A 24,272-nucleotide genomic window follows, 5' to 3' on the forward strand; every position below is an offset into this window, starting at 1 on the left:
TGACACAAAAACCTTTTTTTATTAAATGTATTCTATTTATTTTAATCTCTACAAAACTTCTGAAAGTGTCAACGACCCATTCAACTTTGTGACCAATTTTCTTTATTTCGATTTTTTAATGCGTGCTATTCTAAATTTTCACCTTCCTACTATATAAATCCCTATTTCATAATAGTCATTTTAGTAATCCAATCATTTTTCATCTAGCTCGATAACTGATCAATTATCATATTGTTTGTGAACGTTTTGAAATTAATCAAGAGTTTTTTCCATGAGCGTAACTCAATCAGCTGTTTTCGCTAGAACATTTTTGAAGTAATTTTTAAATATTGGCAAAGAAAAGGTTACGTCAAATTATTGATCGATTCTTGTATAATCACTTCCCAATGTCAGTTCATGAATGGTTTGCAGAAAGGGCAATTTTAGTGAAAAAATTTGAGATTGAATCTTAAAATCTGGTGACACAACAGTTTTAGAAAAAGAACTAGGTACAGTACATATCTATTGCAAAGCTATAAATTTTTCTAGAGTTTTTGAAATCTCACTCGATTCGCTTTTTGCTACATCATAATTGAAAACTCAATGTTCGGATTTCGCTTCGTAATTAAAAGAATAATGAATTTAAATCTTCATACGTGCCAATTTCAACGAAATCAATATGTCTCATGAATATTTATATGTGGCATGCTTTGCAGTGGGTTAACCATCCATATTACATGTGTCGGCTGCCCCTTTCACTCATATTCCAATATAGCTGCCTGTTCGAAGGTATTTTCGTTTTATTATATTGGCCATGAAGGTGACAATCTTCATGGCATTGAGCTTTTACACGAGATGGTTGCTACCCCTGGTAGAAGGGGTAGCGGACAATTTTATGAGACAAATTGTACACTTCTAAAAGTAAACTCCGCATAACAACATGTATAATAAATGATAAATAAATATATCTTCTTCAATTAGAACTCAGTGACATATCAATAGCGTAATTAGAACTGCAACAAATACATACAAATACAAAACAAAACAGTATTTAATACAGTCCACAGCTACAAGGGTTAAATTATAACCCAACAACCTGAGTTAATCGAAGGTGAGTTTTATAAATTCTATAACTACGTGACGCACATTTATAAAAGATTCACACATTCATGTGTTTCTACAGTAAAAATATTCACGGTTTTGTATAGAAAAGAAGTTGGCGGAAGTAATTTGGTTATGATTTAAATTCTTTTTTGAATACATCTGACGATTAAATCGATCAACTTTTAAGAAACAACAATTTTGCAAAAGCACATCTTTCAAATGAAAATAATGAAGCCCAATGAAAATAATTAACTCTAATTAGTTGAAGTTCTAAAAATGGCAGTAAGCTTCGTGTTTGACACACCTAAAACAAAACACGCGACATTCATAAATGACATTGAATATTGTAAAATTGCATATATTCATTTAACGCAATAAAAGTTCTGAAATTTACAATAATTGAAGCTGGATTAGTCTGTGATAAAAATGCAAAATATCAATCACGGAGTAGTCAATATAATAGGAAATAAAATACAAGATCATCTCCAGAATGATATATTTAAAGGAAACAAAGGCAAGTTTTCGGAAAAGAAAATCAGAAAATATAAACTAACCAGAACTTCTGAAAGGCGTAAATTGTTTGCAGACAAACTTGCAGAAGAACAAAATAAGGTTAATAATACTTATGAATATAAATGCAATTCTTGTGAATCACAATTCTCAAATCCACATGGTTTGCTTGATCACATTAAAAAACATAGACAAAAGGAATTTTTTGAATGCTTATTGTGCCTCAAATCATTCATCTTAGAAATTGAACTTCAAAACCACATGAAAGAACATATCAATGAAAAATTATCGGAATGTAACATTTGTGGTAAGCGATTTCCTTGGCCAAGTCTTTTAGCTTCGCATTTGGAAGCGAGTTGTAATGAGCATCCCTTTAAATGTACCACTTGTTCTAAAACATTTAGTCGATATTACCATTTAACATTACATATGAGACAACATAAATTGGAACGTGACGAACAGGATAAAATCCAATACGATCCACACTGTTCAAGTTACTTTAAATGTGATGTGTGTGAAAAAAAGTTTCCAATGTTTTCTAGCCTATATCAGCATATGAAAAAGCACACGAAAGAAAAATTGTTTGAATGCACAATTTGTTACAATTCCTTCCCGGATGAAATATATTTATTTGATCATATTGCGGAGCATTTAAGAGAAACACCATCTGTTTGCAGTATTTGCAAGAAAGTGTTCGCCTGGAAAAGTTTATTCTTCGATCATATTTCAGATTGTATTAAATTAAACATAAAGCAGTTCAGAAATATGAGAAAGAATAAGAACGATAAAAAATAACTGATTGTGCAAAAATGATTGATTTTCTATTAATTAAATATTTATATCACTATGCTTCATTTAATAAATAAATAATGGAACTCAAAATAATGTTTTACCTTTTTAACAATATTATATAAGGGTACTTTTGCCTGTTATAAGTGTTATATAGTAGGGGCAATAAAATTAATTAATTTCCCATAACTGACAGGGAGATGTGCTGATTAGTTCCAAGCAAAGTCAGGTCCAGCCCTCTCGGAAATTCGGGGAAAAAACTCAGAAAATGGTAATTATTAGATTAGATTGATTCAAAAGACATTTGATTCATTCACTAATACGTCAGGGAGATATAGAGCAAAAAGTACTAAAAATGTCCGTTCTTGAGGAAACGGAGCATCCGATTTGGATGATTCAAAAAATATTTCACTTGTGCTCACGGAATGAAGAATTGATTACATTTTAACCCCCCCCCCTTTACCAAAATTACCAGCAGGTTTGGAAAGGCGGACAAAACTGCTGGAGATGCTAACATTAGCATTAGTATATAATCTGTTAGATGAACTTTTTATTAAATATGATTCAATAATTGTTTGCGGTGACTTCAATATCCATTTAAACAAAAGAGACCGGATTAGTGATAGTTTCAAATTTAGCATGGAATCATTCGGATTATATTCTACTATTAAAGACCCTACGAGAATAACTAACTCCTCCTCATATTGTATTGATAATTTTTTCACAAATATATCTACTGTAAATTCTTGTGTAATTAATACCGGTCTTTCTGACCATTATGGAATTTCGCTCTCTTTGCCTAATACTACTAATTCTACTTCCCATGCGTATCGGTATAAAAGAAAATTTAATATAAAAAATAAATTATTTTTCAAGGAACTACTAGAAAAAGAGACTTGGAATATGTTGGATCAATCCAATGATCTTACATTTGATACATTTATAAATTCTTTTTTACATAATTTCAACACTGCTTTCCCTATATCAAAACATAAAATGAACATTAATAAAACTCAAACGTGATACTCTCATGGCCTATGTATTTCATATAATAAATTATTGCGTTTGGAAAGAGAATCCAAACATAATAGTAATTTTAGTTTTATGATTTATTTTTTGAAATATAGAGAAATTTTTAACGATTTATGTGAACTAGCAAAAATTAAGTACAATGATATTATTTTCACTTCTCATAATAAACAAAAAGCGATGTGGTCAATCATAAAATCGGAAATTAACTTTAAAGCAAATTCTACCAATATTGAATGCCCTAATATTAATAATATAAAAATTTATGATCAGCTATCAATTGCCAACGCATTTAATAATTTTTTCGTGAATGAAGCCCTTAATTTGACTTCAAATATAACTATTGATCCGGTCATTTCAAATGCAATCTTTTCTAAAATAAAAACTAATTCAAATTCCTTTTATCTGTATCCTATATCCTCCGAGGAATTGTCGCATGCAATTTTTTCTCTTAATAATTCTTATTCCTCGGGACCAGATGAAATTTCATCTGACATTTTAAAACATTTTTTTCCATTATTTATTGATAAACTTCTCATATGCTTTAATAACGCTATCGATAAAGGCACCTATCCAAATCATCTTAAACATACAAAAGTTAAGCCTCTTTAAAAGAAAGGGGCCACTGATTTAATTAATAATTACAGACCAATTTCATAATTAAATACTTTTGATAAAATTTTTGAAAAAATCTCACATAGCCGTCTTAATAACCTTTTAACAAAAAACGGTATTCTATTTAAAAATCAGTTTGGATTTCGACAAAAATGCTCAACATCCCATTCTATATACACTTTATTTTACAAATCATTATTATTGATTCATTTAAAAATGGGATGCACTTCAATAGTTACACATGGTAATCAGGTAAAAAGTAGGAAAATACATATAAAAGACAAATAGACTGGCAGGCTGATAAACTGATAGACAGGTCACTTAGTAAGCAAATAGATAAGTTGGCAGGTAAACAGCTAAACTGTACTTACCACGCATAAAATCATTAAAACTAAAATATCCAAAAAAATCAGGTCGTAGTCAAAATTAGACTTTGAGCATTTATATTGTGAAAACAAAACCAATTATATCACAACAAATAACACATATCAACAACAACTATCTGACCATGTTCAGTAAAGCTTCCAGCTAATTCATTTTTGTAGAAATGTTTTATTATCCGTTTTTTTAGAGATTTGTTACCTGATCCCATTTTTATCCCATAGGCGGGGTAATATGGGACAGTCAGAGAGCGAACAAGTCCAATGTTATATTTTTAATTTTAAGGGGATTTTAATAGTTACAATATTAGACGATTCCAAAATATAAATTCCCAGCCAGATACTTATACAGGTAAACGGATAAACAGGTAGACTGGTGAATAGTTTGGAAGGTAAATATGTAAAAAGATGGACAGGTGGCAGGTAAACGAGTAGATAGATGGGCAGGAAATCAAGTAGACAGGTAGACAGGTAAATAGGTGGACATGTAAACAGGTAGACAAGCAGACAAGCAGACAGGTATGGGGGTAAATAAGTAGACAGTAATAAATTAAGAGAGGTAGACAGATGGACAGATCGACAGGTAGATCATATATAAATTAACAAAAAATATTATTGATTAAATCAATTATTTACACATTTCGGGAAGTTCATACAACTTGACACAAGGTGAAATGCTTATTAAAACTAGTATCACATTTAATTTAAGTAAACAAAAATTCTATTTCTCCCACACCTACTTCAAGATTCAATTTTATTACTTATTTCTAATTCTTAAATACAATCAAATTCCATAGCAGACTATGCTGACCAGTTGACAGCAAATATGTTGACATTTTAGGATAAGGTTGCTCAAGTTGTACCACCGTCTAAGTCGTACCTGGGCTATATTTTGTCTGCTAATTATAAACAAGATCATTTGGTACCGTTAAATAGAACAATTTAGTTGAGTAAGCACAATTGGAAAGATGTCCGACTTGGTAAAATAGAAATAATTAAAAACTAAGCGTTTTATGAAGTTTCTACCTTTATTTTTGACTCATTGTCAGCAAGTTTTTTTATAGTAATAATATGATTCTGAAATGTTTATTTATATTATTTATTTGACAATCGATGTAGCATAATTCATTGGTAGAATTTGTTTAGGTTTTGATAGAAGTTTTAAATTCAAACTTTGAAGACCTTGCAACTTAAGTCGTATCAGTGCAAAATTTGTTACTTGTACTGGTCTATTAAAGACCTTTTTATTATTGTATTACCAATAGAGCATATACGAGTATAATAGCTTCATGTAGAGTTTTATCTACATTCCTAGAACCTAGAGACTTAATATTTTTATGTTGTACTTTTTGAGGTAGAGATTTATAAGATACATATTTTAATAAAGACAATAACTTTAGTAACTTTAGTTTAGTAATAATAAACTTTAGTGACTATTTATGTAATTATAAGGTAAATGAAGATTCATTTTTTTTAAATTTAATTGTTCTAAATGATACTAATTATACCCTACCAGTGAATTTAAAAATCGATCTGTGGGATCAAATCGTTGAATGAATTTTGATTTACTACTAAAATTTTCTTTCGCGATATTGTAAAATTGCTATTTTACAAAATTTTGTTGCATCATTTTATTAAGCTGCTAAATTCTAAAATTATAATAGAATTATTTTTAAAGCGCATAACTATTTCAAATCGAGACTTATTCGTTTAATTTTGTCATAACAATGTTGCAACATACTGTTACATACTAATTCCTTACTAAGTGACCTGTCTTTCGGTTTATTGGTCTACCGGTCTATCTATCTTTTACATGTTTTCTTTTCTACTTCTTCATCTGATTAACCTGTCTACTATTTAACTGTCTACCTGTATACTTGTATACCTGTATATATGTCTACCTAATCAAAACTTATCCTATTTTTATATGAATCAATAATAATGATTTGTAAAATAATGTCTGCATAATCTGGGGGATAAAATTTAATCAATTCTTCATTCCGCTGCGTTTTTGCAAAATCAAAATTAGCATTTTCTGACTTTTTTTCTCCGAATCTCCGAAAGGGCAAGACCTGTCTTTAGTTAAAACTAATCAGCACGTCTCCATCATTAGGAATCGAATTGTTCAAATCAATAAAACAACTTTTTTTTCTTTTTAAAGTATGTCAACGCTGAAGAAAATAATCTTCAGAAATTATGTATGTGTTTATGTATATATACATATATATATATACATATACATATACATATATACTAGCAAACCCGACGAACTCCGTTTCGCCACCAGATGGTTTCGTGAGAGAGATGAAGAAATTTTTTGTTTTATATTTGAAAAGGAAAAATTTGATTTTATTATGCAACAGTAATGAATTTATTTTGATTACAAAAATGAAGTGTTATTTAGTTTAACTTCTCTAAGTGAATGAAAGTGAATCCGCAAATTATCCGTTTCATTGAAGTGCTCTTTGGTAAATCACATTTTTTGTTTTTTGGTCTGATGTTAACACAAACAAAGCGGATGGTTTTCCAACTCGTGAACAGGCAACGTATAACTGCCCATGTGAAAAAAGATTTTATAAATAATCTCTTGAAATTTATCCCGCAAACACTAAGCTATTGGCCTTGCGTCTTGTTAATTGTCATTGCGAATGCAAGGCAAACTGGAAATTGCAATCGTTTGAAGTCAAACGGAAGACCAGTCGGAATCATTGGTATGTCACCAAATCGCCAGCAATTTTTGATTGAATGGTGAAATTCAGTGGTATAAATCATATTTCTTGGCGGCAAGAATTGCTTGTTGACTTAACCAAGCATAATTCTAATAATTCTCACTAATACCATTACTCGAATTTTTAATTACGGTGCGTGAAGTTCCAGCAATTTGCATTAAGTCACATTAATGCATTTCCAAAGAATGCAAAATTGTCGAAATCGGTTCGTGCGTTCTGGAGTTAAATCGTCAGGAAGGAAAACCCGACTTATTTATATATATATATATATATATATATATATATATATATATATATGATTTAGTAGTTATATATATATATATATATATAATTATATATATATATATATATATATATACAGTAGAACTCCAATTATCTCAACTCCGACTATCCGAATCACTTTCAGAAAAAAAATTGTCCAAAAAGGTCTAAGTGCGCTATTATTCTTCCACCCGCGATTTAAATAATACATTTATTTTATTTTATTTATTATTTAAAACATGTGAAAATATCATGTTTCTTTCATTTAATTCAATAAAAAAATAGTGCAATATCAAAACGTAACTTTTTTTCTTTCCAATGGCAATTTTTTAAAAAAACTCCGATTATCCGAATATTTGATTATCCGAATCGGTCCCGGTCCCCATTAATTCGGATAATTGGAGTTCTACTGTATATGTATATTGTATACTTATGTATATGATGTATATATGTATATATTGTATTGTATACATATGTATATTTATATACTATGTATGCGTACTGTAAAGAAATTTGCGGTGGCGTTGTGAAGCCAACTTGTACAGATTCCTTGTTTTTAGCCATTGAAATGTCAAATATATTTATATTTTTTTCTGCGCCCACATTCTTATATTCGGTGAAGGCAACACAGATCGATAGGCCTGACTTGTTTACTTTTCTGGTAATGCAATATATGTTTATTTAATATATCTCTTCGTGCAAGTAAATATTGGTATAACTAATTACTTGTTATTAAATTATATAACATACGTGTGTGTTGCTAACTCACACACTTCCACGAGCACATATAAAAAAACATGTACATATAAAAAAAATGAATTTAATAGAGACAAAAACAGAGTTTGTATTAATTGCTAAAATTCATTACAACTCCGTTCACTAATTAATCCACTGTTATTGACGGATTTTAGTTACATATTAGTGTCAACTACTTTATATTTTAATAATGTATTTTTAATGTCAATTATCCAAATTTTATAGCTAAATCTATAAAATCTCTTTCTCTTTTAATTTATATACATACATATATTATAACTTACTTTATAACTTAAATCTATACATATATTTCAAACTTAACTTGTGTTGTGTTCTATGCAGGGAAAATAGTATAATAATAAAATAGCATATTTTATTTATTTTGTTATTAAATACTAAGAACATGAGATATATCTTGCTTACATGAGTTATATAAGAAGAGGTTTCACACTGTCAATATTTTATTTCATTAACTATTGCTGGGAGTCCAAAACTATCAATGTATTTGAAAATTTCACCATTCATAACATATTGTTTCATTTTTTTTTATAATTTTATTTAAACAGCGATCAGAACTTATGGGTTCTATGAGCTGTTGTGATTAATATCTTACAAACTACGTTTGCTTTTTACAGATGGCAACCCAAACAGTTGTCACATCTCTGTATGATAAATTTTCTCTGTTTATTCATGTGATATTAAATTTTTTAAATATTGTGATGGGCTGGGTTATATGCGGCTCGTCCATTGATTAATAAAACTTGCATTAAAACTGATTAAAAAAATGTTTCAAATATCTGAAGAAAATCTAAACCAATTTCAATCTCTATTACATTAAAATGTAGTTTCGCCTTATGTGTATGATTACTATCACATTAAAAATAATTCACGATACTAATAGTGCGTGATAAATTAAATTTTGTAATTAACGTATTCCTAATATAGAATACAATGTAACATAAAATCATCAAACAAAATCGATCACAACGATTTAATACGTAGGTGCTTTCGATTAGCAAATAACTTGCATGCTATACACCTGATACAAAACGTTCTATCAATTTGTTTGTTATATGTTATATGAAAAAATGAATGGATACAGTTGAGTCAATATTATATTGATCTTGTTTCAATCTATTATCTGTATCTCATAAGCTAATAAAGATAGCAACAGAAAATTGTACGCAGAAATGAACCTAAAAAAAAGAAACGCATTTCATATCATCAGAAAATTCTTCTAATTTCATTTTTTTACTTCCCAAATCAGAAGATTTTCGACAGAAAAATGGACTTACTAATTTTATGTTTTCTCCATTTTCATGTCATTCATTGTCTGCAATAATTTCGAACCTTCTCAAAAGGTTTCCTTAGAAAGAACATGAAAATTTCAACCACTCGCGAATTTCGAGATTTATATGAATTTGGTCGCCGGAGCGGCGGCATCCGAGTGGAAAAGGTTAAACGCTAACAACATATAGTTTAATAGTTATAGTAACCTAATGTACTTAATAAGATTCCACAATAATAAAACACCTGAACGTCCAAAATATAGAGCATGGTTTATGATTTTTGAGTAGGGTAGGACGGAGCACAAAGGTCCAATTTGACTTTGAGCAAACATATTGTGAAAACCAAACTAATTATATCACAACAAATAACACACATCAAACAAACAACTATCTGACCATGTTCGTAATTGTCTGTTTTATTAGAGATTTTTCACCTGATCCCTTTTTTCTGGTCCTATTTTTATTCCTTAGGCGGGGCGATATGGGACAGCCAGGGGACGAAGAGGTCTAATATTATATTTTTAATTTTAAAGTGATTTTATAAAATAATAGCTATAATATTCGATAAGTTCAAAATATAAATTTCATGGGTACGTTGTATATAACCTTGATCTGGAACTTCGTCATTATCTCTCGTAAAATAACTTTTTTCAACTTAATTTACATTTCTATTTACTACTTTTTATTGTTTACCAGGGAAAATATAGAGTTGGTCTCCTTACGCCATCCATAACTGTTGAATGTAACTTACAAATAATATCTTATAAAACATTCAAATAACGTAGACTTCAAAATTATATTAAGGACTCCTATACTAAACATTAGTGCTCACAATAAAAAAACTACCAAAAAAAGAAAATATTTTTGTTGTGGATTTTCAAACATTGCTGTTTATCTCGCCATAGTGACATCGTAAGAATCAAGATGATAGTTGGTTATACATCTTTTTCCCTATACTTTTAAATATTTGTTGTTAAAAAAATTCCTAACTATACTTGTTTTTGAGATTTTGGTGGTAAATACTTATAAATATATCATTACATACAAATTAAATCATTAAATTTCAAGTTGAATATTCATTTAAAAGTTCAATATGAATTATATCTTACAGACAAAATCTAACCACAATCGTTTTGAAGAGCACATGATGATAAACCACATATTATATAATACTGATAGTTGGTTCCAAATCATTCATGAACGTACAATCGTAACAAAAATATTAATGTAATAACAATTTAATTTAAAAAAAAGAAAATTTTGCATAGATTTAAGCTTATTGTATTCATATCTCCTTACAGCTGGTCTTCAATTTAAGATAATTTTCTTTTTTTAATTGAATTGTTATTACATTAATATTTTATTTACATCTTAAGATGTAAGTGATTTTTATTCACTAACTAGCTGACCCAAAAACGTTGTTTTGCTAAGTAAGTTATATTCTAAACAATTTCTAGAGAATCAAATATATTAATACTTTCAGTGTATAAGGATGTGTTGTTTGAATGCTATTTACAATGAGGTATTATAAAAACAATAAACCCCATTAGTTTGTCTATATTTTGTCTGGAAGTTTTATACACTTTCTATAGAAAACATGGTATAATCCAATCTAAGTCTTTTTTGGTGTTTCGACTTATTGATTACGTTTCAAGTTTTTCAGATTCTTTTTGGATTCTGCATTATGTGTATAATTGTAAATAATACAACTGAGCTTATACAAAATTTTAAAATTTCTGCGAGGAAAGATAGAAAATGAATCAAGTATTTCTTCTTTGACCCGCTTTTTGAAAAGTTTCAAGTAACATTCTATGAATTAAAATAAATTTAATAAAAAGTATATATGTAGAGCAGGGCGAAGCACAATGGTCCAATTTGACTTTGAGCAAATATCAACTATACCACGAAAACTAAACTAATTATATCACAACAAATAACACGTTTCAAACAAACAATTATTTACTACGTTCAGTAAAACTATCAGCTACTTCATCATTGAAAAAATGCGCTTTCTTGCTGTATTTCAAAAATCTTTATCTAGAACTTTTTACCCTGTAGGCGGAGTAACTTGAAATGGCCAGGTGGCAAACAGGTATAATGTCTTTTTTAATTTTAAAGGTATTTTACAAAATAATTACACTTTTAACTAATGCTAAAAAAACTACCATCGGAAGAACATACTTTTATTATGGATTTTCAAGGATTAACGTTTATCTCCCGAGAGCATGGTCATGAGAATCAAGGTTATGGTTATACATCTTTTTCCCTCTACATTCAAATATTGAGCTAAACAATGTTTAACTTTACTGGTTTTTAACACATTGGTGGTGGACGTTTTTAACCCCGGACCTTCATATTTTACTGTGTATTTTTCGATAAATTCTGGGAAATTATGACTAGGAAAATGTTATTCGACAAAATGTCCCTTTGATTGATACCAAATTTAGGTTCTGAATTGGAATAACATAAATAAAAAATAATATAACCTATAAAATGGTTTATAAATACCAATGAGTATATAATTATACAAATGAGATCTTTCAGAGCACCGTGTTTGAGAAAAATATGCCGAAAAGTGCATTTTCATATTAACATTTCAAAAAAGTTGATATTTTGAGTTTCTATTATCACTTGCGGCCCGTTTACTAACGTTTTTGTATATAAATAAAACTACGAACAAATCTACTTACTCCAATTTAATCATAATTAAATAATATTTACGCAGAACATCCTATTAAAAGTAATTAAACATCATCCGTCAAAAACGTTTGACATTTCACTTATTAGCCACCGTCCACTGTTTTATTCAAGGTACGCTTCTATAAAAAATTTCAAATTAAAAATGTAAAGTTTCTACGCAATTTTGAAATAATATCTCACCTTTCCGACCATCTCTGGATTGGCACGAATTTTTCAAGACTAAGACTGGCCAAATCGATTCAGCCTTTTTCGAGTTTTACTTGGACATTTGAAAGAGAGCTCCATTTTTATATATAAGATAGTTTTTGTTTCATAAAAATTTTTACACTATCAGAATCCAAACAAAAATACGTTTGTAAAGAATTCATTCATAAGATTTTTAACTTAAGAATATAACTTGCATATATGAGAACATAACTTGATTATTATGCTTCCGTTATGATAATCGCTAAAAAATCGAATATGAAAATTTTTACAAATCTTTACGTTTCACAGGTTTCTGAATATTTTGGTATAACTTAGAAAGAATGGATTTTTTTGTGTGTTCGGTTACAAATTTTCATCGACAATTTCAAATAATTCAAAATTTCATTCGATTCGTATTGACAGGGAGACGTGCTGATTAGTTTTTGGAAAAAGCAGGTCCACTCTTTTTGAAGATACGGAACAAAAAGTACCAAAAATGGTAATTCAGTTTATGTTTTATTTGTATTGACGAAATGAAGAAGTGATATCATTTTTGGGAAGGCAGGTCTAGCGATTTAAAAGATCCAATTAAAAAAGTAAAAAAAATGTCATTTGGCGATCAAAAATAATCATTAGACATATGCACATCAAATTATCATATATTTATTTATTTATTTATACGCCAATCGGCTTATATTATAGAGATTTTAATAATAACAAATTTTGTGTACATTTCTATGAGTTCCGTACCAACGTCCTTTCTTTAGACTGCGACGCGGCGCTTAAGCGCTTTGATGTTCCGTCTCTACGCAGCGCGATCGCTTTGAAGAGGATTTCAAAATTTCTTAAATATTTCAAAATATAAAAAGATTCTAATTTTTGAATAGTCAATTTTTTGCAATAATTTAAAAATTAATCTTTGGTAATTTTCGGTACAGGTAAAGCTCCAGTAATTTGCCTTAAGGCACGATGCCATGCACTACTAGTTTCTATATAGTATCTACTGGTAAAAATGTCGTTCATTGTCTATATATTGTAAGTAATTGTTTTTGGCAGCATTTTTCTTCTATATGTAGAACAAACTTTGTCATACAGTTTTATATCAAATAGGTATTTATAATTATGAGCCAAGGGCATGACAAATTAACTCACGCAAGAATTGCTGACAACTATGTTTTGTTAATTAATTTACACAATCTTTAATTTAATATAGAAATCACAGCAACGAATTCTAATTATAATCGAACATTTATTTATAAATGCTCCATGAATCATGATCAATAATAAAAATTCTATTTCAAGTCCTTGACATATTTCGGAATAACCATTAATTAATCTATTTATAATATTGTCATTTTTTTAGTTTTATTTCGTTTAATTCATATTATACTACGATAATTGTTCATTACTGTTACTAAATGTTAATTAGTTGTAACAAATATAGTAATTAAAAAAAAATTATACTACGAAAAGATTTAATTAATTTAATTTGTTTTATGATTGTTAAAATTTATATTTATCATTAATAATAATAATTTAAACAAACTTGAATTTAATATAGAACACACTCTAATATTTTTTTATATAGTGCTTCATAATCAAAAAGAAAAAAATACTTTTTCAAGCTTTTGACATATTTTTTTATTATTCTCATAATTAATTTTAATCTATCAGTTATAAAAGGCAATTTTTCTTAGTTTTATTTTGATTAATTCATATTACCCCTAAAAGATTTCTACCTAATTAAGCAAACTTGAATTTAATATAGAACTCACAGTGAAAGATTTCTAATATATTTATATTAACTTCCCGAAGGAGAAGTTTGTTTTCGCCAAAAAATCTGATTTGGTAATTATAATTGCTTTCTCGACGTTTCAAGTCATTCTAAAGCAATTGAGACCAAATTTGGAAGCAATATGTGTGTATGATGAGCCGATTATCAAACTTTCGCCCATTTTTTCTGATAAACAGCTGAACCGATTTCAAAAATTTAAAAGCCATTAAAGTATCTCAATAACAACTTGCGTTGATTAGTTTTACTCAATGATCGGCCAAGCCGTTTCGTCTTTGTAATTAGGAAAAAAGTTAAAAATATTTCGGTCACGTTTTGTATCCTAAATTGATTTGACAAATTCAAAAACTGTTCGAAAGATATTGGTGGGGAAATGATATTGGTGGGCCCGGCCATTTTTTTCGTAATTGACAGTTGCAAAATGTCTTTTTGACGATTTGGATGAAACTTTTTATGTAGATAGATATTTTGGTCCTGAAGAACATACTAAAATATATTAATTTTAAAAATTCATCAGTTTTAAAAAATATGGTAGTGTAATTTGTGTCAAAAGTCGCTTTTGTGACGTGATGAGACAGATTTTGAAGTTCTTCAACGTTTTCCCAAAAACGGCAAAACTGATTTCACAAATTTAATCCTTGCCACACGTATTTTTGGAACCATTTTTGTAAAAATCTTGTCATCTCTTTATGGACTTGTGCATTCTTCACAAAAATCATTTAAAAATTATCTAAGTAGATTCTTTATATCTGTGTCACCTAACGAGCAGTTTACAAAACTTCTCTAGTTGTTTAAAAAATGTTACCATTAATGTAATTGATTAAATGATATCAAGGACTACGTACATGATGTATGTAATTATGTTAATATTTTCTTATTGCAGATGTTTAATATTTCACAAAATACTTTATTAGATTCCGTAAAGAAATATTTCGACGTATTTAATGAAATTTAAAATGGCGATAAAGTTCACTCACTGAACAGACCTACGAAAATTGAATAAATTATATAAATTAATTAAAATTTGGAATAATAGGCTGTAATTTTATTTAGAGATATTAAAATGTATTTGAGAGATATCAATTGGAAATCACAATATTTAGATTTTAGTGAAAGCGAAAACTTTATTTTCAAAATCAACAGTTGAAATTTTTATCTAAATATCTAAATTTCAATTTCGATTGATTAAGTCAATTATTATACCTATCCGATAGGTTTTGCAACTAGCCTTAAGGCAAAATATCACTCTCAATTAGTTCTAAAATTTGTCATATGACCCTTCTTACACCATGATCGGGACAAATAGACTAGGCAGAGGGCAAACAGACCCAATGTATCATTTTTATTTTTAAAGAGATATTACAAAGTAATAGCAGCATTATTCATCCAGTACAAAATGTAAATTTCATGGATACATTTTTTACAGAGATAACACTGTTAATAACCTATATCTGGTACTTTTTCACAAATATTCATCAGCAGGGTTGGAATAACTATTTATTTAATTTAACTTTTGTAAACTTGTTTTTTTAACTTAATTTATTTTTATTTGCTATTTTTTATTTTCCAGGGTAAAGGTTTAGTTGTTCTTTTTTACCCTCACCCAGATGTAGGCTTTTATAGAGATCATGTAAAAAGCGGTTGAAACTTGAAAATAACAATACTTCTTATAAAACAATTAAATAACGTATACTTACAAATTATATTAAGGTCTCGTAAACTAAACGACAGTGCTCATACAGAAAGAAAAATAACAACGAACGAAAATACTTTTGTTATAGATTTTCAAGCATTGCCATTCATCTCCCGATAGCAACCTCGTAACCATATTTAAAAGTAGAGAGCAACACATATGTAGAATCAAGGTGAATATAGATCTTTTGCCCTCTACTTTCAAATATTTTTGTTAAAAAAAATCTTAACTTTACTTGTTTTTGAGATATTGGTGGTGGACTTTAAAGCCACGATCTACTCTATTTATTCATAAATAATTCATGAATTATGAATGATAAAAAAATACTATTTCAAGCCCTTGACCTTTGATTAATCATTATTCTAATCTATTATTATAACAGAAACTTTTCTTAGCTTTACTTTATCTTCCCGTAGGGTAGTTATAGTAATGGGCTGAAAATCGAAAATGAAAATTTTCGCTTATCTTCAACTTTTCAAGGTTTCTGAACATTTTGATCCACCTCAGAAAAAATGGATGTGTGTATGTCTGTGTGTGTGTTATGTATGTCCGCATAATTTCGTCCACGTTTTCGGGCGCACGGATCGACCGATTTGAATAATTCAAAACGCATTCGATTCCTATTGATAGGAAGATGTGCTGATTAGTTTTTGGCAAAGGCAAGTCCAGCCGTTACGGAGAAACGGGGGAAAAAGTGCCACAAACGGTAACTCAGTTTTTAAGAGAACGTAGTGTCCGATTTTAATAATTTTACAAAAATTTTATTAAAAATAATTTTATAAAAAACATTTTACTTGTATTGACAAGATGAAGAATTGATCAAATTTTCATGAAGGCAGGTCTAGCGGTTGCGGAGATCTAATGAAAAAAGTAAAACAAAAAGCCATTTGGCAGTCAAAAATGATCATTAGACATATGCACACAAATTATTTGATATTTTATAGAGATTTTCACAATGAGTATGAATTTTGTTTACATTCCTATAGGTTCCGTACCAATGTTTATCGGTTAGATGGCGGCGCGGCGCGTACGCGCTTTTATATTTTGTTTCTATGCTTTTAAAGCAGTACGATTGCTTTGAAAAAAAGTTCAGAGAGTAATTTTTTTTCAAAAATGTTAATCTTTTTAAAATAAATAATTTTTGGTTTGGGAAGTTCCAGCAAATTGCCTTAAGGCACGATGCCATGCGCCCCACTAGTTCTAATCTATTTATTATAGCAGAAATCTTTCTTACAATTAGCTTTATTTCATTTTATTCAAATTACACCCAACAGTTTTTTAATTTTCCATTTCGCGATATTAATAGAATGATTGAAAAAAAACACATCAACATGTTGTAATACGCCCAACCTACATTTACATGAATCAAACAGGGCAAAAATAATCACAATCTATAAATAATACTTGATTAAAAATTACTAAAAACATTTAAAAAACGTAGTTTATTTGTGAGTAATTATTAAACGTAAGAAATCTATAACAAATTAATCTTAAATACGTCTTTATTTAATCATTTTCGAACCATCTGTCAAATTTTTTCATGCGCTAACCTCGAACAAAAGTGAGGTTATGTGGGAAAGTGACAGCAGCGCGCGAACCGCGTCTTTTTAAAAAATACAGTTTAAAATATTTATTCAATCGTAATTGAAATTTAAAATAATTAAATATAAATAATCAAATTATTACTTGTATAAACTGAATAGTTATTGCAGATTTTCCGACGCCTCCTCCGCCCACGACGACTAATTTATAAGTCTGCGAATACGGCGATCCCATTTTTGACATTTTGTGTAACACTAACTAAAACACTGTTTTAAAAATAGACACTGATTAACAACTTTTTAAAACGCTCGATTTTAACAATAATTAAGTATTAACACTTGATTTATTTCAACTAAAAATACTTATTTTAGGTATTTGGTAACGAAAGGAAATAAATTGCGGATTATAGGTTTTTTCCGACTCACTACTCACGCGTTACATTGAAAACTAAAATGATGACTTTTCTGAAGTGACTTCTATCGCCTCGCGTTGCCGAACGCATGTGTGTGAATCTTTGGGGGATCTTGCACAATATTAGTGTGCGGAGAGATACATATGGTTATTCTATAAAACAACGATTCTCAAACTTTGAATTAAAACTATTAGACTTGGATACAGTTTTAAGAAAAAGCAGAGAATAATATTTGTTTTCATATTTTATTTTTTATTTGGGAAATTCATATTCCTGTTTTATAGATATTTTTTCTATATTTATATTAAACTTATAGTACATGGCAGTATGTCTAAAAGCAAATTGCTGGAACTTCGCGTAGCGTAATTTAAAATTTTTAAAAGCTTTAAATTTTGAAGTAAAACTTCTTTATGCGCGACTAGTCAGTACAAATGCAACGGAAGTGCGTTACGGCAAAATCGAGTGCCAATGATTCGTCATTCGTTCTCGATGATATCATTTCTATACGTGTCGATTGCGATTAGTCTTCGCGTATGTGAATAGAGATCTGTTGTTGTATGCGTAACGGCATCAACATTGTATACGTATCGATATCAACGTTGTATACGTATCGATATCAGCGAGGAAATCGGCATAGATAAATAAACATTTTAAAGTTACATCGTAGTACAAATCTTGATTTAATGAAAAAAGTCTAATTCAGAAGAATATTTTACCCTGTTTCTTGCAAATAATAAAACAAGTAAGTTTATTGATTATAAATTATTTCTATATTATTCGTAGATTTATATAAATCTTTGAAGTTATTAAAATGGAATTTTAGGCAAGACAGATATTACAGCTTTTTAAAGAATGAGATTATATCTCCAGCGAAAAAGTAAAAAGAAAATACAAGCAGTCAATAAATTTATGTTAATTTTAATTACATGAAGTTCTTCAAACACAATTACATGATGAGTGAAGTGGAGAAAATAATATTTGTTTAGGCGTTGTTTAACATAATCTACTGTGTGAACAAATATTATAGAATTTATTAACCAGCAATTACTTCATTTCTCTAATAAAGGTTCATATCTAAATGCTAATTACAATGACAAACCGATCATGTCATATTTGAAATATGACTTTAATTACATTAATATTTTTAAATATTATACATATTTTTAAAGCTATTATAAATATATAATTTATAATTTATCATTATTTAAATGTGTATAATGGCTGACACTAATAAATATGTGCATCACGAGTGTTACCATATCACTAATAAACATTATTCAAAATTGTTATATGATGTATTTATTTTTACTTGAAGGCCATCTTGTACAGTAGCAAATAAGTTTTACTTCAATAACATGTGAACCTTACGCGCACTTTTTTTTATGTTTCATTTTTTTTTTAATTTAGATTTTTTTTCAAATCATTAACGCTGCTTCACTGTTTTAGAGACAAATAATCGAAGCGCGTAAGCGCCGTGTCGCAGTTTAACGGATAAACATTGGTACGGAACCCATAGAAATATAAACAATATTTGTATTTATTAAAATCTCTATAAAATATCTGATAATTTGTTGAGCATATGTCTAATGATCATTTTTGACCGCCAAATGTTATTTTTCATTGTTTTTGTTATTGGTTCTACAACGCTAGACCTGCCTTCTCAGAAATTTGATCAATTCTTCATTTTGACAATATAACTAAAACGTTTTCCGATTCATTCAAATTGGACGCCCCGTTATCACAAAAACTGAATTACCATTTTGGCACTTTTTCCGCCGTATCTTCGAACAGCTGGACCTGCCTTTGCCAAAAACTAATCAACACGTCTCCCCGTCAACGCAAATCAAATGTTTTTCAAAATATTCCGATCGGTTGATCCGTGTTCCCAAAATAGTCGACAAAAATTTGTATCCGATCACACACTCACATACATCTATTTTATCTAAGGTATGCCAAAATGTTCAGAAACCTTTGAAACGTAACGATCTGTAAAAATTTTCATTTTCGATTTGTTTGTGATTACTATAACTTACCCTACGGAAAGTTAGTCAATAGTTAATAATTATTAATCAATCATTTGCCCAGATGTACACCCATCATTTGCCCTCTACTTTTAAATGTTGTTAATAAAATAATCAAACATCAAAACCAATGTGGATAAATCACAATCACATCACAACATCTTATCATCACAATGTCGATAAATCACAATCACAACATCTTATCATCTCATTAAGAAATCACTCAACTTCTGCATTATACTTGAATAATGCAGTTATTCCAAATCAAGAATCTGTAAAATGTCTAGGTATGACCATTGATAGAAAACTCAACTGGAAAATGCACATCATGCACAATAAAAGCAAAGCAAATAGATCTTAAGATGAAAGAACTGAAAAGGCAGATAATCCTAACTCATTCGAAAATAAGTTTCTACTATATAAAGTGATGATCCAATATGGACATATGGGATTGAGCTGTGGGGTTGTGCCAGCAATATCAAAATTCTTATAATTCGGAAAGTTCCAAACTCAAAACTAGATTCTAAGAATGATCAGGAACGCTTCATGGTTTATGATCAACAATATCATACACAAGGACTTAAAAATGCCCACAGTGGTTGAGGTAATTAAAAGCAGAAGCTCAATTTTCCAAGATATATTGGATGGACTTGCAAATCCTGATACACAGTTAGTACACTCAACTGAAAAATTAAGGCGACTAAAGAGAAAATGACCAAGTGATCTGCCGCAGCTCACAACATACTTTTTTCTTCAGTCCACAATCTATTTTTTTTAATCAATATTAATATACGTTCTATAAGCCTCAAAGTTTTTATAATATTTCAAATTACAATCTGTCATACTGAGACATTTACTAATTGTTTTGACTTTATTATATGGATTTTTTTAATAGATGGACTATGAACCCAGTGGTTGTCCAATCCAGTTGTGACTATCTTTACTCGAAGTATTTGTTAACAGTTTTATTATATTTATGCAACCATACCCACGAGAGGCAATTTTCACTTGAGGCTATATTTGAGATCTATAACTTCAAGTGATAAATTTGACATCAATGCTGCCTGGTGTTGAGCTTTGATGGTAGCAGGAAACGAATCAGAAAACTCGGGAGTAGTTTGTACTAGCCTGCTTTAGAACTGTTTACGCCACTGCTGAGCCCAAGTCTCAAAGGTATTACAAAATAAATACTCAAAGTAAAAAAATTAAAACCTAAAAAATCTTAATTAATAAGTCTTTTTGTAATAAGCCGAATTAGTAACAGTGTTATGTGTAATTAGTTCACAATGTTCAAATTTGATTTACAGCAGCATCTTCATAGTTGAATGAGTTTGCACATATGGACTAAATTAAAGGCTTATGATGTAGTGATATTTTCAATAAGCCCTTTCAATTCAACTTGTACCCATAAGCTCTTTTAATTATATCAGTTAGCAAAATGATTTATTATTATAGTTCAATACAAGTATAATGGAAACTCGAGTGTTACACTTGAAGACCCTCAACCATTTCTTAATAAACTTTGAACTAATTCGTACCTGACCTTCTTAAACATTTTGCTTAATATTTGTTATCTGTTTCTTATCGTCAAGATAAATTCGAGCAATATGGACAATTCTTGGATTAGAAACAAGATGAATTATTTTTCAATGTTAATGCTGATTCAACAATAAAATAAATACCGACGGAACTTGAGCAGACACATAGTTTATGTCTAGTATTTCGGCGTCTAAATATGTTGAAGTATTCTTCCATATTTTTATATAATCAACAATTAATTATTAATTATAAATATACATTTTACAATTTATTTGTAATTTGACACTAATTTCAAAAATCGTCGCGTATTGAACTAATTTTGATTTAAAAATTTTGATTTTTATATAAAATAAAATTATTTTACATTCTTGTTTTCAAAACGATGTATAGTAAAGTTCTCTAATATTTTAAGCAAAATGCATATTAAAGGGAGTCCCTTAATTATATTAAGTGATTTGTGTACGATTATGAAGAACTTATGTTCTCATTCTAACTAATTAATCTATCATTATTAAAAAGAAATAAGTTTTTAGTTGTATTGTTTTCTGCATTGAGTTTTATTCAATTCTCTTCACTAACTATTTTGAACATAATATATAATAGTCAATGCTCTTGCTATAATCTAAGACTTATTTGAAAATGCTATATAATGTACTAACTTATATAAATGAGCTATATATTTCTCGAAGATTATCATTCAAGACTTCTAATTTTTTGAGTATATCTTTTCTATGGTCACAATTTGCATATGAATTATAACAGTGCAGATAAATAGACCTAATCTATGTATAAATAAATTTTCATTTTTATCCAACCATTTTACAACACTTGGATATAACTTCTTTATTTTTAAATTATCTTAGCTGATATGTTTTTATATTATATTATTTTGTAATTAATAGAAAATCTTCAAAAACTTTAAAAACGCTTTAATTCTACAACACTTCTACATTTATCTATTAGCTGAGTATTTGAAATTGAGATATTAAACTTCTTCCAAGTATGTAGTATCCAAAACTTTGAAAAACTCTGTTCTAGATCGTGTGAAAATTCGTCACTGCTCTATGATTTATTGAGATACAAGAATAACTATAAATATGTACAAATATATATAAATAACGACAAGTGAACATACTGTTATGTGTAATAAATTTGCTTTGTACTCTGAGATAAGTGTTTCAATGTCGAGAATGAGTTTAGATTTATAATCAGTACTTTTCGCGCTAATCATAAATAATTAAATTCAAAACACTTTTGGCATATTTTTTACCATTTTACTTTTGTAGTGTAATTATTAACTTCCCGTAGGGTAAGTTATAGTAATCGCAAAAAAATCGAAAATGAAAATTTTTATATATCTTTACGTTTCAGAGGTTTCTGAACATTTTGGCATACCTTAGAAAAAATGGATGTATGTGTGTGTGTGTGTGTATGTGTGTGTGTATGTATGTATGTATGTATGTGTGTGTATGTATGTGCGGATACAAATTTTCGTCGACGATTTCGGGAACACGGATCAACAGATTTGAATAATTCAAAAAGCATTCGATTCGTATTGATAAGGAGACGTGCTGATTAGTTTTTGGCGAAGGCAGGTCTAGCCGTTCCGAAGATACGGGGCAAAAAGTGCCAAAAACGGTACCTTTGTTTTTAAGAGAACGGAGCGTCCGATTTGAATAATTCAAAAAACATTTTACTTGTATTGACAAGATGTAAAATTGATCAAATTTTCATGAAGGCAGGTCTAGCGGTTTCGGAGATCTAATGAAAAAAGTAAAAAAAAAAGGCATTCGGCGGTTAAAAATGATCATTAGACATATGCACATCAAATTATCAGATATTTTATAGAGATTTTAACAATAAGTATAATTTTTTTTTACATTTCTATGGGTTCCGTACCAATGCTTATGCGTTAGACGGCGACGCGGCACTTGCGAGCTTCGACATTTCGTCTCTATGCAGTTCAAGCAGTGCGACTGCTTTGGAAAAAAGTTCAGAATTTCCAAACTATGTCAAAATGAAGAAAACATTTTTTTTTCAAAATTTTTTTTTGTTTAAAAAAAAATTTTTTTTTCCCAAAAAAAATTTTTTTTTTCAAATAAAAATTTTTTTTTCAAAAAAAAGTAATTTTTTGTCAAATTTATAGTTTCTCAAAAATCTATTTTTTTGAAGTAAAATTTTTTCAAAAATGTTAATCGTTTAAAAATAATAATTTTTGGTACGGGAAGTTCCAGCAATTTGCCTTAAGGCGCGATGCCCTAATTGCCTTAAGACAGAATTCCACTTACAGCTAGTCTACATTATATTAATGTTAAAAAATTATATTAAAGAAAAAACATAAAAATTGCTAGTGATTCCTGTTCAGTGCTTTTATTCGGCATATTGTTATTTGAATACGATGCATAAATAGTTGAAATTATCACATATAAAAATTAGTTAGATCTTGGTAACTTCCCCAATAAGATCTTTATATTCTTGCCAAAAAATCCTTTTTGCTAATTTCATGTTTACCCGACCTTTGAAGTCATTCTGAATCGTGGGCTAAAATATGAACTTCCATCGATGTTTCTCTTAAAAGACTGCACGAAATTAAAAAAATGAATACCATTTGATAAAACTCGATAAGGTGTTGATTAGCTTTTCGAGGCGAAAGGCCTCGCCGTTTCTTTTTCATTAACAAAAATTTGCAACATTTTTTGTCCACTTTTTGGTAAAAAATTCTTAAAAGATTGTAAACATTCAAAAGCAGTTAACAAGGTATCAGTTAGGAACCGTGCTGACTAGATGGGTCAGAATGTTTCTTTTTTTTTGCTAAAATTTTTCCGTAGCTTTGTCAGGTTTATGGTCTCAATGAACATCCTAAAATATCAAAAGACTACGCCTAAAATTTTTCAAACTTTGAAATAATGGACCAACAACTTCGAAATTTTATCGTCAATTTGAAGA

At 29.0% G+C, this 24,272-nt stretch overlaps 1 protein-coding gene across 1 annotated transcript in view; it reads right to left on the minus strand.

Moving 5' to 3' along the window:
• The window catches only part of LOC113383292 (ras-like protein 2), a 50,127-nt gene extending 32,342 nt beyond the window's left edge, over positions 1-17,785 (minus strand). Inside the window, exon 1 of the mRNA XM_026621553.1 lies at positions 17,499-17,785. Coding sequence (XP_026477338.1) covers positions 17,499-17,597 — 99 coding nt within the window. The 5' untranslated portion in view covers positions 17,598-17,785. The remainder of the gene's footprint in view (positions 1-17,498) is intronic.
• Positions 17,786-24,272: the final 6,487 nt, after the last annotated feature.

The sequence above is a fragment of the Ctenocephalides felis genome, unplaced genomic scaffold (genome assembly GCF_003426905.1).
Source record: "Ctenocephalides felis isolate EL2017-DRISC unplaced genomic scaffold, ASM342690v1 CF-g0.4_SCAFFOLD_03570, whole genome shotgun sequence".
Taxonomy (NCBI): domain Eukaryota; kingdom Metazoa; phylum Arthropoda; class Insecta; order Siphonaptera; family Pulicidae; genus Ctenocephalides; species Ctenocephalides felis.